The sequence below is a fragment of the Giraffa tippelskirchi genome, chromosome 2 (genome assembly GCF_054371585.1).
Source record: "Giraffa tippelskirchi isolate mGirTip1 chromosome 2, T2T-mGirTip1v1.2.pri, whole genome shotgun sequence".
NCBI lineage: Eukaryota > Metazoa > Chordata > Mammalia > Artiodactyla > Giraffidae > Giraffa > Giraffa tippelskirchi.
Window position 1 is genome coordinate 100,426,003 of NC_137276.1, and position 14,682 is coordinate 100,440,684.

The 14,682-nt window shown below is 52.0% G+C and overlaps 1 protein-coding gene across 3 annotated transcripts in view; it reads left to right on the top strand.

The window, feature by feature from the left end:
- Positions 1-14,682, top strand: part of RAB6B (RAB6B, member RAS oncogene family) — a 60,223-nt gene that overhangs the window by 23,136 nt on the left and 22,405 nt on the right. For 2 of the 3 annotated variants that reach the window (XM_081569767.1, XM_081569769.1), the window contains exon 2: positions 7,691-7,749. In XM_081569767.1, coding sequence (XP_081425893.1) covers positions 7,691-7,749 — 59 coding nt within the window. Of the gene's footprint in view, positions 1-2,744; positions 2,877-7,690; positions 7,750-14,682 lie in introns of all 3 variants that reach the window. The other variant, XM_081569768.1, reaches the window with a different exon arrangement.

A 14,682-nucleotide genomic window follows, 5' to 3' on the forward strand; every position in this document is an offset into this window, starting at 1 on the left:
CAGCCTGGAGATGGCAGTGAGCCCCGCCACAGCTTTCCTACCTCTCACTCTGGGCCCAGCCCTCTGACCCCAAGGAGGACCAGACGGGACCCACTGACCATTCAGTGGCACACCTGCACTGGTGTGGGCGGTAAACATGAGCGTGCCACAGAGAACAGATTGTGGGGCAAGGTTCGGGCGTGGCTCAGTGAGGGGGAGACTCTTCAGGTGGGGCGTATGCTCCCAGGCCTTGGCAGACCCTCCATCAAGTCTCCAGCTAATTTCTTGTGCTCTGTCTCACATTTTGCCCCATTTCTGGCCCTCATGGAAATCTCTCTACCTCCATCCACCTCCACCCACACCTGCTGTAGAGATGACAGGGCAGAGAGGAGTCCTTCACGGAGGGAGACAATGTTGCATTGGGGTCTGGGGGCTCACGGCCTACTCAGGTGTCAGCCTGTGACCCAGGTACCAGCCGTGCCCAGGAATTCTCATGGGCACTGATCCCAAAGTCCTGGGAGTCTTTGGCTTCAGGTGGTAGCAGTGGTGAGATGTGGATATGGGACAGCTGTGTGCAGAGGACACCTTAGCCTCATGTCACCAGACCCGTCTGGTCACTCCCCGGGAATATTATTCCCCTGATGTCTCGTCTCCACCCGTCAAGACCCAGCCCAAGTGCCACCTCCTGCAGGTTGTTGTTGTTCAGTCACTCAGTCGTGTCTGACTCTTAGCGACCCCATGGACTGTAGCACACCAGGCTGCCCTGTCCTTCACCACCTCCTGGAGCTTACTCATGTCTGTCGAGTCGGTGATGCCATCCAACCATCTCATCCTCTGTCGTCTCCTTCTCCTCCTGCCTTCAATCTCTCCCAGCATCAGGGTCTTTTCTTTTATGGTTAGTGTTACTTGTACTCTACATAAGAAGTAATTACTGGAGTTTTCTGCTTCCATTTCAGCTTTGGAGACAGGTATTAATAGTTTCTTATGAAGTTACACATACACAAACCCTTTGATCTAGCAATTTTTACTTCTAGGTTTTTCCCCAAGAGAAATGAAAACATAGATCCATAAAAGAAAGGTTTGACAAATGTTCATAGCACTTTTACTTATATTGTTCTGGTTGAGTCACTAAGTCATGTCCGACTGTTACCCATTCCATACACTGCAGTGCACCAGGCTTCCCTTGTCCTTCACTAAATCCTGGAATTTGCTCACATTCATGTCCATTGAGTCGGTGATGCTGTCTAACCATCTCATCCTCTGCTGCCCCCTTCTTCTTTTGCCTTCAGTCTTTCCCAGCATCAGGGTCTTTTCCACTGAGTTGGCTTTTCTCATCAGGCGGCCAAAGTATTAAAGCTTCAGCTTCAGCATTAGTCCTTCCAGTGAATATTCAATGTTGATTTCCTTCAGGATTGACTGGTTTGATCTCCTTGCAGTTCAAGGGACTCTCAAGAGTCTTTTCCAGCACCACAGTTTGAATGTATCAATTCTTTGGTGCTCAGTCTTCTTTATGGCCAACTCTCTCATCTGTATATGACTACCGGAAAAACCGTAGCTTTGACCATATGGACCTTTGTCGGCAAAGTAATGTCTCTGCTTTTTAATAATTACCTAGACAGTAATGCTCTCTCTAAGTTTGTTACAGCTTCCTACAGAACACTTCTGCAATTCCCCAGCAGAGAGTGACCTTGCCTTTTTTTTGGCCTCTCAGTCGCCCTGTCTCAAGTTGCCTCGCATCTTGGGTGTTTGCACCTGAGTCTGGCTCCGTCAGCTCAGCCGGGCCACTGCTGCAGGGCAAAGGGTCATCTGCTTTCCGCTATGGATTCTGTGCCCAGCCTGGGCCTAGCACAGAGTGAGCCCCTGGCGGGTGTTTGAGCGAGTAAAGATGCCTCACATCCTCTGCTGCTACCTAGAAGCCACCTGAAGGTACAAAAATCCATTTACCTGGGACCTGCACTGAGATGGGGAGTGGGGGTCATGCGAGGCTGAAGGAGTAAGTGGCCCCATGAGTGAGGTCCAGGTGAGTGCTGCTGGCTATAGCTTTGACTATACGGACGTTGGTCAGCAAAGTGATACTCTGCTTTTTAATACGATGTTTACGCTTGTCATAGCTTTCCTTTCAAGGATCAAGTGTCTTAATTTCATGGCTGTAGTCACCATCTGCAGTGATTTTGGAGCCCAAGAAAATAAAATCTGTCACTGCTTCCATTTTATCCCCTTCTATTTGACATGAATTGATGGGACCGGATGCCATGATCTTAGTTTTTGAATGTTGAGTTTCAAGCCAGGTTTTTCACTCTCCTCTTTCACCCTTATCAAGAGGCTCTTTAATTCCTCTTCACTTTCTGCCATTAGAGTAGTATCATCTGCGTATCTGAGGTTGTTGATATTTCTGGCAACCACTCCAAAATTTAGTGGCTCAAGACAATGAGGCTGTATTCTTTGCTCAGGAATCTATAGTTTGGGCAGGTCCTAGCAGGGAAGAGGTGTCTCTGTCCCACTTTAATGGCTCCAAGGCTGGGCTCAAGTCATCTGAAGGCTCACCCACCCACAGGTCTGCTGGCTGGGGGTTTCCATTTCTTGCCATATGGGTGTCTCGGTGTGGTCCTCCTGTGTGTAGGCTGCCTTTGGCATCCTCTCAGCATGGTGACTGGGTTGCAAGGCTAGCTTCCAGAGTGTGAGGGAGCTGGAGCTCTCCAGACAGAAGCTGTGCTGCCTTTTCTAACCTTGCCTTTGAGTCACGCACAGTGCCATTTCTGCCATAGTCATAGGCCTGCAGATTTCCCCCTGGAGAGAGTGACCGTGGTGCACTATAAGGAGAGCGCGTGGGCTGCGGCGTATTTTGTGAGCCATCGTGGATATTATGAACTGCCACACCTTTCCCACCGCCTCTCTGCGTAAGACCCTTTGGAAGCTCCTGCCATCCCTGGGAGGGAATTGTGCTCTGCAGTGTGGCCACAGGCCTGGCCATCTGTCCCACTGGGTTTGCTTCTGATTTGTGTTTAAGTCAACCCAGTGCCCATACAGGGCTTCCTTGAACAGTGTTTTTTATCTATCCCTCACACACCTGGTTTGGCCCCATTTCCCCTGAAACCAAGGTCAGATGTGGACCTAGAGGGCCCCCATGGCTCCTGGCCAGGCTGCTGCCCCTCCTCCACTGTAATTAGCTTGTTGCCTCCCATCCCATCATCTCACACAAGCTTCTTGTCTCCATCAGTGCTCACACTTGCCTCAGTGCTCACACTGTTCCCTCTGCCTGAAATACCTGTTCTCCTCCAAACCCCCATTTCCCCGTTGGGCTGCTCCCCACCCCTTGTGGCCTTCCTGACTACCAAGCCGCACCCCCAAGCCCAGGACCCCTGCCCTTTGTGACCTCCTGCTCTGCTGCTGGCCAGACCTTTCCATAAACCAGCCCAATGTCCTGCACAAGGTGGTCTTAGGCGTCATACCTGGGTTTATACGTCAGCTCCACTGCTTCCCAGACACATGACCTTGGAGATAAGAACCACCTTATTGGATCCTGATGAGGATTAATGAGGAAAACTAAGAATTTCTTGTCTGGTGCTGAGTAGAAGTTCAGTAAGAATGTTTCCATTCCTTCTTTCTGGAGCCTCCTAGTAAGTGCTCAGGATGAATTTTCTCACCCTCATTTGGGTGAAAGAGGGAAAATGCATCTCCCTGCTTAATCATGTGGGCCTAAACTGCCAAAAGATTACGAGAATATTGCTGAGCTGTGAGCAGAGAGAAAAAAGCTCAGTAATGATTTGCTTGCTTATTTTTAATACAATCCTGCCCCAAGAGCTGAATCTTTGCTCCTGAAAAGAGCTCTGCGTTGCTATGGTGGTATCTGAGAGCTGTCCTTAGGGCAGTGGGGCAGTGTGACCTTGAGAACAGAGCTGTGTGGGCAGGACGGCCCTCCCATAGGATGCAGGGGGCTGCAGAAGGATGGGGGAGCCTCAGGGCAGGGCCTCCTTCCCCTCCCGACCCAGCCCTGTCTGAGCTGCTCGAATGCAGGGCCCCTCTTGGGCCTCCCCCTTGGCCGCATTCCAGTGGCGGTGCCCAGTCAGGTGATGGCTCCAGCTGTCCCGCTGCTCTTTGTGGTGAGCCTGAGAGTGACCTGGTAGGTGGGCTGTCAGGCTCTCCATATCCAGGTTCCAGCACCTTCCACTTGGGGCAGTTGTTGAGGGTGGGGTGTGGGGTCAGGAAGAGGCATCTGCCCTTCAGGTGGAGAGGAATGTGGATGCGGGGGCCCCTTGACCTGCCCCACTTCTCAGCATGGCACAGGGCAGCAGTGAGTGAGGGGCTCCTGGGTAAAACTCTGTCTCCAGCCCTGGGGCCAAAGTGTGGAGGCTCCTTTCCCCACTGCTGGTGCCAGACAGCATTGCCCGGGGCTCTACTCTGAGGGGTGGTCTCCCTGTCAGGCTGGTGAGCCCCGCCCGCCCTGGAGCCCTGGGGCCACAGATCAGGGTGGAGGCCCGGCAGTCAGTCTTACCCAAATTGGGGCCAGGGCAGGACACACTGGCCATGGACACACCGGCCACACTTGCCTGCAGTGAAGGGTGCAGACCAAGGCCAAGGGGAAGAGGAGGACTCCAAGTAGGGAGGCCAAGTTGACAGGTTCAGACAGAGTCTGAGCCACACTGGCGTGGCAGCCATGGAAAGAGTATAGGTAGTCTTGAGGAAGCTCTGAGGCAGGGAAGAGGAAGACTTCTGTTCTAAGAAATGAAAAAAAACTGACCTGGAAGAATGGGAAGAAATCATTCCCTTTTGCATCAAATCCATAATGAGGCTGTCATTCAGTCCAGGCCTCAGTTTGGGGTGCTGCACCCCAGGTGTCCTAACCCATCCATCCTTGATTTTCTAAGCCTTCCTTTTGCCTGAATTCCTAGTTTCTGGCCTTCTAGGTTGGGTCAAGCACTGCCTGAGTAAGGGGAAACCCTACCTCCTGCCCACCCCAAGAAAATGGTTCCTTGGCTTAGGCAAAGCTATTCCTGGAGCTCCATGACATCTACAGCAGTGGCAGTGATGATCTGGCAGAATCCTGTAACCCAGAATGACCCAGAAATGCTGAGGAGCGTGAGGCATAGGAACTCAGTCCCCGGTCCGACCTCCTCATCCTGGCCTCACTCAGCTCTGCCCTGGGCAAGGAGCTGCCAGCTTGCTTCCCCTTGTATAAAATGGAGGTGCCTAAGTACCTGACTCAGAGTTGAGGACTAACCAGGGTAGTCTTAGGGGCTTAGTGTTGCTGCAAGCACAGAATGCCTACAGGCTTTAGGCAGGTGGGTGTCCCGTCTCCCCCGTTTATTGCTGCTGTGTAAATCTGCCTGGCACAGCCCCTGAGGTGTGTCTGACACAACCTCTATAAATACAGGGTTTAGGTGTCATCTTTTATTGGGTCTGTGAGAAAGCTCAGAAAATACTGACACTGGCCAGGACTCCATACCTAAAAGGTTGTCCTGTGCGGTCCCCAAAACGCCACTCGTTCCTTGGGCATTTTCTCCTTCTGCCTAGCTGTTACCCTGCAAGCCACTGTGGAGCCACTGGTCATGGCTGGTGCCCTGAGAAGGGACTTGGCAGAGAAGCGTCGCAGAGATTTCTGCTCTCTCAGCTCCTTCATGAGCCTCCTGTTTCCTCAGTGGCTTTTAGGGGTTCTGCTGCCTCTCCTTCCTGTCCTAGGGAGGAGCCTGTTGGAGAAAAGGATCATGTCCCTTCCCCGAGGTGTAAGGTGCTGTGTGTCACCACAGACGGGAGCTCCCAGGGGGCCGTGCAGTGCCTCTTTTCCTGAGGCAGCAGGAGCTTGCCCTTGCTCTTGGAAGAGGAGGATCCATGTGCTCCCTGATTTCATCCTCTTTCTGCTGGCTTGGGGTTGCTCCACTTCTCACTCTGCATTCCCCTAAGCAGTTAGCAGCAACGCTTTTCTGTGGCCTCAGAGCCAATCCTACCAGTGTGGGAGGCCCCCACTTCTCATTTTCATGTGAATTTAAGCAGAGATTTAAAGCAATTGGAAAGCACTTTATAGATTTAATTTGTACTGGACGCTCAAAGGGCAGTTTCCGGGTAAACTTAGCCAAGAGATCCTGGGTCTATTACTGCTCACCCCAGAGATGTTCAGAAGAGAAATGGGGCTATTCTGACAACAGCAGATATACTGCAGTTCAGTCCTGGCACTACCTGAGCTAAGCTGGTATCAGACTGCTCAGGTTTAAGTGGGGGACTTACAGTCCCCCACTAGACTGACACCCACCTCAGACACCAGCTGTGAGTGAGGTCCCCAGGGTCCTGCACTTCTGACCAACTGGCTACAAATCTGGGGGTTCCCGAGGCCCTCCTCAGGTTCCATAATTCACCAGAACAACTCACAGAACTCAGGAAAACACTCTTACTTACAATTATAGTTTTACCACAAAAGATACAAATCAGCAGCAGCCCAGTGAAGAGACACAAAGGGTGGAGTCTGGGCAAGCCTGGAACCAAGCTGCATGCCTTCTCCCTGTGGAGAGGAGAGGCTGTCAGGAGAGGGCTGCCCTTGTCTGCTGCACTGCTGAGGCTTCCGAACTGGAAAGGGACCTTTCCCAAGGGAGCCCCATTGGGCTGCCCTGCTCCATCTAACCAGGGCCCAGCCACTCTGCCAGGTTCGGCCGGTGGACATCCCATCTGAGAACGGGGGAGAGGCAGAATGGAGAACTGTTGGGCGCTGGATCTTTTGTTCTCCCTGCCAGAGTTACCTGTCTCTCACAGCCCAGAGCAGAAGGGACTCTGAGCCAAGCTCAGAAGATGCAGTCTACCACTGAGCCTCCCAGGGCTGTAGCAGAGGCTTGATGGGATGGTGTAGCATTCCATGATGGGCCTGACCCAACCAATGTTCCTTTATCGTCCTTCCTCCCCTTCCAGATGCTCAGAGATGCTGCTACTGCATTTCTGCCACTGCCAGGCCTCAGGGGACCTGAACAGGGTTAGGTCTGAAGCCAAATCCTGCAGTTTGGGAAATTAGAAGTATTTACGAGATTCCCCAGAGACTTCCTTTTTCCCTTAGTCCTACCAGTAGTTCTCAGTTGGAGATGTTACTGCCCTTAGAGGGATTTGCAAATGTGCAGGGGCGTCCTTGCTTGTCACAATGATTGGGGATCCCACAGGCACTTACGTAGCAAGATCCAAGGATGTTTAATATCCAGTGAGGAGCTGGGCAGTCAGGTACACTATTTGAAGAATAGTCCTGCCCATGAGAGACAGTGGGGAATGATCCATTTACTTCCCCTGCCCTCTGGTTCCTTGGAGAGTCACCTTCCTCATCAGTCCCCAGGCTAAAATAAAAGAGCATGCCTCTATCCCAGCCTGTGACCAAGGGCAAGGTGTTGTTTCCAGGTGAATGTAGGCTTGTGACAGAAGCATTCTGTAATGCACACACTTTCCCTGATTGTTCTTTTATGGCTCTTATGGGTCAAGGAAGACCTGGATTTGTGTGGTAAGAGTTAACAGGGCAGGGAGAGGCCTCCTCCTTGGTGCCTGGCAGGAAGTCCCCTGCAGCCCACCCAATGTAGACTTGGATACCTCACCTCAGTGTCCCTCTCTGGGGTCCCACCTCCCACTCTGTTTCTGCATCTCATCTTGCCCCCTGGGCTTTTTTATTTCATTATCTGTTTTCATTGCATGAAATGTGTTTAGAGGAGTCTGGTCCGGATCACAGCTGAACCCTTCTCTCCTTGTTTTACAGTCGGGAAGACATCTCTGATCACACGGTTCATGTACGACAGCTTCGACAACACGTACCAGGTGAGTTCCTGGGTCCCCGCCCCTCACTAAGCCTCATGGTGTTTGTAGCCTTGACAGCTGCCTGGACACTATGCCAGCCACCCTCCCAGCTGCTGATGCTGGAAGAGAGTAGGGTGTGCATGGGGCCCAGGGCATCTGTTGCCTTGGAGGAGGAGCCTCCCATTTGCACCCTGATCCCAGCCCAGTAAAGACCCTGAGCCCTTCTGAAGCTACAAACCTCAGTAAGAAAATGTTTCCAGGAGAGAAAGGACACCTTTCAATCTGTGTTCTCCTGCCCCCATGGCAGGCCTAAATCATTACAGTGTTTGGATTCTTGGGGGTCATCATATGGAGGAGGATGGACAAGATTCTAAATGAGGGACGTGAAAGAGCAGTGGGAGAATGTGCTTCTCCAGCGTGGCTGTCGGCTGGACCTTCATGTGTGTGCACACACACACATGTGGTTGCTGGGGCCCTTCCTTCCCTGGAGAGACTAGTGTGATGGGCCTACACTGCTCTATGTGGGCAGGAGGCTAGAAGAAGTGACCTGTGTGCTCCTGGCTCTCAAGGGAAATCTGGAGTCAAACAGAAGTGGCTCCAGGAACCAAAGGCTGAGCTCTTGAAGGTCAGTAACATTTTACTTTTCTGGCACCATGGATGAGTGGCGAGGTTTGTCAAATGAAGTGAATTTCCCCTGCAACTATAGCTGTTATCATAAGGCACCAAACTTAATCATTTCAACTATTTTTAAGAAAAAATTTATTGTTTTCTTCCTTAAGACAGACAAATAGTAGTGCATTTTTCTAAGCCAGTGGGTTCTGTGCGATAGTAGTTCTAAGGGATGATAGTAGGTGTTGTTTGAGGAAAAAAGGCAAGAGACTGAGGATCACTGGTGACTAGAATTCTACTGCAGGGCTTCTCAGGGCCTTTACCATATCAGTGTATGGTTTTGATCCGCTGAAAGATGTAGTGTGCAGAATCTCCCAGATGTATTTGGTCATGGAATCCTTTTGTCGTTGAGTCCTCAAAGGATAACTATTTATAGAACACCTTGAGGACTGTTGCGCTAAGAGGTCTCCCCACCTTCCCAGACTTACCGAGCATGCAGAGCACAGCTCACTGCCAATTATAGTTCAGTGTCTACTCTTTAGTCTGTCTGTCTCACTCTGGACTAGTCAGCATCTTTGCCTAGAATACACCCCTTTCTGCCTCCCTCTTATCCCTTCTTTTCTTCTGCTGTCATTTGAAATACCAGATAGCTAATAGACTTGGTAAGAATTGACTAAAGGGTAAGGACATGGGGTCCCAAGTGATGTCCACAACCTTGGACATCAGTTCTGGGATGACTATCTCAGCCACACGTTGTCTCGTTTGGTACAGGCCATGCTCTGTACCAGGGTGGGCTTGCCAGAGGCCTCTCTTCCCTGCAAGGGGAGTCCTCCTACATCACTTTACATCTGAATCACACATCTGAATCACAGCTCTAACTTCAGTTCTTAAGTCTGACTTGGTGTTCACTAGTGTGTGTGTGTGTGTGTGTGTGTGTGTGTATGAATGATCTCACAGACATTATTTTGATTATTTGATCTTTCAAATGTTATGATACTTGTAATACTGTTGATGCCCCATTGATAATAGTGACACTCCTGGCTAGTTGGTATTCTTGGCAGTGATGGGCAGCAGAGGAGGCCTCAAGGTCTTTGCAGTGGTCGTCAGGAGCCTCAGTGGTCCTTTGTTGTGGATCAAATCCTCAACTTCTCCCCACGTTGTTTGAGTCCCTCAAAATCTCAGCCCACCTCTATCTTCAGTGTCATCTCCCATGACCCACTGCTTGTTCTATATCCTGTGGTCCAGGGGCCTTCCTGCTTGCTGCTCCCCAGTCAGTGACATTGTGAGGCCTCCAGGCCTTGGCTTATGGTGTCAGCTTTGCTGGAATGCCCTTCCTGCTCCTCCTCTCTGCTGTGAAATGTTCCTCTGACTCACCAAGGCTCAAGTGCACATCTGCCTGTGGTTGGGCCATGCCCATGCTCTGTGACCCATGATTGGGCCGTGCTATGCTCTGTGCCCCGTGGCTGGGCCGTGCCATGCTCTGTGCCCTGTGGCTGGGCCGTGCCATGCTCTGTGCCCCGTGGTTGGGCCGTGCCATGCTCTGTGCCCCGTGGCTGGGCTGTTCCCATGCTCTGTGCCCTGTGGTTGGGCCGTGTCATGCTCTGTGTCCTGTGGTTGGGCCGTGCCATGCTCTGTGCCCTGTGGTTGGGCCGTGTCATGCTCTGTGCCCTGTGGTTGGGCTGTCCCCATGCTCTGTGCCCCGTGGCTGGGCCGTGCCATGCTCTGTGCCCCGTGGTTGGGCCGTGCCATGCTCTGTGCCCTGTGGTTGGGCCGTGCCATGCTCTGTGCCCCGTGGTTGGGCCGTGCCATGCTCTGTGCCCTGTGGTTGGGCCATGCCCATACTCTGTGCCCTGTGGTTGGACCGTGCCATGCTCTGTGCCCTGTGGCTGGGCTGTGCCATGCTCTGTGCCCTGTGGTTGGGCTGTCCCCATACTCTGTGCCCTGTGGTTGGGCCGTGCCATGCTCTGTGCCCTGTGGCTGGGCCGTGCCATGCTCTGTGCCCTGTGGCTGGGCCCTGTCATGCTCTGTGCCCTGTGGTTGGGCTGTCCCCATGCTCTGTGCCCTGTGTCTGGGCCGTACCATGCTCTGTGTCCTGTGGTTGGGCTGTGCCATGCTCTGTGCCCTGTGGCTGGGCTGTCCCCATGCTCTATGCCCTGTGGTTGGGCCATGCCATGCTCTGTGCCCCGTGGTTGACCTGTGCCATGCTCTTTGCCCTGTGGTTGGGCCGTGCCATGCTCTGTACCCTTCTGCAGCTCCCTCTCACCAGTACGCTGTCCTCCCAGCCCTACAGGAACTCCTTCTGCTTTGCTGCTGGATGGGCGCTCGGCTTGACTGAGGCCAGGACCCCTCAGATTCAGTGCTGCGTTCATGGGCCCTCAAAGGGCCTGCCCACAGCTGGTGTCAGGTGCCTCTTCATATCGTAGTGGCTTCAGGAGGGACTGTCTGCCTTGATTTTTAGACACCATCAGACTAAGTTGCCACAGTGGCCCAGTGTCAATGTCCAACGTCATGGAAACAAGCAATGAAAGCCCAACTGCCCTCCCCACCGCAGGCTTTTCTGACTTCTTTTTTTTTTTTTTTGACTGCAGGTGGAATTTCTTTCCCAATACCTTCTAAAGTGGTAATTAGGCTGGGAGGCTGGGGCTCCAATTCTGTGCGTACACAGGCCCATTTTAATAAATTCTCTGGAGATGGAGAGAGGGAAATATTATTTTTTCCTAAGTTGATGGCAGAGACACTTGGGAAGTAGACACCAACCCCGAGGGCTCGGGGATGTTCCCAGTTGTCCCCTGGATGGTGATCACTCCCCAGCACTGCCCACCCATACCTCATGTATCAGCCCTGTAGCCCAGCAGCACCCTCCCGCCTCACCTTGATGGGCTGAGGTGCCCAGACAGCTTTCGGCACTGACTCCCTCACTCCCATCTTTGCTGTGTGTCTCTGGCTCTGTCTCCTGTCCCCCTCCCCTGCTCACGTACTCTGACAACACGTTTGCCACGTGCTTACTCTGTGTTGGCCACAGAATCTGGCTGTGCCCTGAGCATGGAGGGTAGAGGGTGTTCAACCTCATCCTGTGTGACAGTGAGTCTCCCCAGCCCCCCACCATGTTGGGGGCTGAACTTGCCTGAGGCCCCATGGGGCTGGCGTGAGGACCTGGGCATGCAGAGCGGGGTTCCCCACCAGACCTGTCTGGGATCCTGCTGATGAGGCTGTGGCGGCCCTAGAAGCTCGGTGGGGCTTGGGCTAATGGGGCAGAGGGGAGAGCTACTGGGGCTTCCTGAAGGCTGGCTCAAGCCAGAGTTTGTAGGAGATGGGCCTGGGGGCCTGGGCCAGGGCAGGATGGCAGTTGCAGCAGGGCCCACAGACTTGGTGCAGCTCTGCGAGTGGAAGGGCAGGGAGGGGCATCACTCATCAGTCGTGCAGGGCTGAGTGGGGCGTGAGTGAGGGGGCCTGGGCCAAGCCTGGGCTGGACACACAGAACCGTGGGAGGGGCGAGCAGACAGAGTAGGCCTGTGGGGTGCAGGAGTGAGAGGCTTGAGTGGGCCCTGGGTTTCTGTCCAGACACCCTGGAAGAGTATCAGTACCATCAACACAAAGGAAAATGGAAAGTCGAGTGGGAAGTAATGGTGGAACAGCCAAGTGAAGATGTTTGAAAATGGCTGTTATGTGAGTGGGTCCAGGAAGGGCTAGCAGGATCTAGATCCCTGAAGCCTTAAGAGCTGATGAGTTTCCTGGGTCAGATTGTAGACAGCAGGCGGAGGGCCAGGAAGAAAGACCTTTCTCCATAGAATCCAAGGTGCCACGTGTCTTCAGGTGGTGTTCAGGTAACCACCTGGCACCTGAGGAGACAGGGCAGGGTCTTCACCCCTGTCGAGGTGGGCAGAGTGGGGTCACGCACTGAGGAGAACTGAGTCACACACTGAGTCAGCACATCCTCTGATATTAACTCCTTCTTTTTCTCCAAAACCATGCTGCCTTCAGAGGCCTGGGTTCAAATCCCACCTCTGTCACTTAGCTGAGAGTCTGGGCTAGCATCCCAGTTTCTTAGTATTGCGTTTTTCAATCCAGAAATTATTTGGATGGCGTTTAACCCCTACATCACCTAGACCAGTGGCCTCAAACTTCAGCAGTAGGAATGTGGTCAATTTGTATTTAAACCATAGCAGCATGGACACCTTAAAGCCTAGATGATGGGAAATTTTAGATCAGAAATACTGTTGATACAAATGTGCATTACCATGCTCTATAGAGAGCAATACTAAACAACAACTCCACTGCAAATTAAGTTGATGATGAAGTGAAGTTAACAATAACTTGCTCACAAAATGTTTGTATGGGAAACCGTGGCCCTCCTACCCATGCCTGCATGTTCGTGTGTGCAGAGCTCTGGCACTCTGCCAGGTGCTGCCAGGTCCCCAGACTTCTGGCAGAACACTGAAGTCCGTCTTTGGCCAACTCTAGCAACACAGTGATTTTATCATATTGATACAGTTAAGAGTTCCATGTTTCACACATATTAGGTTCTGTGGTCAAAATGTGAGGCAACACTCTTATACACTGAAATACCCCTAAATGCCAGGCAGCTTGGCAAGATGACCTTGCCCTCAGACACCCACTGGAGCAGCACCAGTTACCCAGGTGCTCCATTTGGATATTTACCTAGGACTGGTCTGCAGATTGACTATGACATCTTTCCTTTCCCTCCCTCCTCTCCTCTGGCTTCCCTTCCACTCTTTTGTCAAGCATATTAAAACTAGGTATGTGGTCAGCCTCTAGCACCGAAGGCTGACTAACCTGGCTTAAACAAGGGAGGGTTTCAGTTTTTCAGGTGCAAGAAGTTACAGTGGGCCTTGAGATGGCCCAGCGGTGTGGTGATGCCATCAGGCCCATCCCAGGCCCCTGGGCATTCTGTTCTGCCTTCTTGTTCTATGGATTCATATCTTCATGCAGCTTGGCTGTTGCTGCTTCAGACATCAACCTCTGCATTGAGGGCAGGAAAAAAAGGATAGCAAGAACTTCCCTAGAATCCCATACCCCTCCAGCAGACTGCAGCTTGTGTCTTATTGGCCAGAACTGAGTCACCTGATTACCATTACTCTCTAGAGAGGCTGGGAAAGCAGTTTTTCTTTTATAGTTTCCAGGCCTGCAAGGGAGTAGGAGGTTGCCAATTGGTATTCGGGGAGTCCAATAAATAGCACCTACTAGTGTTCATAAGTGAAGTGGCCCCATCATACAACTCTGGCCCAGATTTTAGTAATCCTTCCTAATTTACTTTGTGGATTACTTGTAGATGCACTTAAAAGTCCTCCCCCCAGAGCCTCTTTCTCCTGAGAGCCGAGGAGAGCGCTTGTGCATTGGATCCATTTGTGAGCCTGTGGGAGAGCTCTCAGGGAGCTTCAGGCCACACATCCCTCGGCATCTGCGTAGCTTTTGGAAGAATTGACTAATTTTGATGAACGTTAACCCTTTATTTAGGCTTCCCAGGTGGCACTAGTGGTAAAGAACCTACCTGCCAATGCAGGAGACATAAGCAACGCGGGTTCGATCCCTGGGTCAGGAAGGTCCCCTGGATGAGGGCATGGCAACCCACTCCAGTACCCTTGCCTGGAGGGCTGCAGTCCATGGGGTCACACAGAGTCAGACATGACTGAAGCGACTTGCATGCATGTATACAACCCCTTGTTAAAAGTTGGAAAGTACATATTGTTGGTTGATGTTTTAGAGCACAGTCAGGAAATGAAAGAGCAATCAATAAACATTTATATTGGTTGGTGACTAGCACAAGCCAGTTCCCATTGGGAGGAAAGTGGCCACGGGGGCTGTGTAACCTTTGAGGCTAAAGTGTTGGAAAGAATCCAGGTACCTGCCCTGTGGCCTTCCAGCCAACCGCCCCTCCCCCAAGGTATTTGGTTGAGCTACTGGCCAGGCCAGACCCTGCCCAGCGTGTTTTCCAGAAGCTGCTGTCTCCTTCCCCCACCGCACCCACTTGCTAGTCTGAATTCCTAAGTTTCACCAGCTTCATTTGCATGCTCATTTGCATGACTTTACCCTGATACTCTCCTCTGAGGGTTGGTGGTGCAAGGCATAAACAGCAGCTTCATTGTCAAGGGCCTGCCATGCCCAGCTGCTTTCTGCCACTTGCCAAGATGCTTCCCCAGCCACAGGCCAAGGCCTGGCCAAGGCTGAAAGAAGACATGCATACATCATGATTTCTTTTCCTGAGAAGAGAATCTCGAGTCAACTTATGCAAATTACCATGCAAATTTCTACCACAGACTTTATTACTGTATCTTGTCAGAAAGTAGATGCAAAATTACATTTCATAATAAATGCACGTAGCAAAAA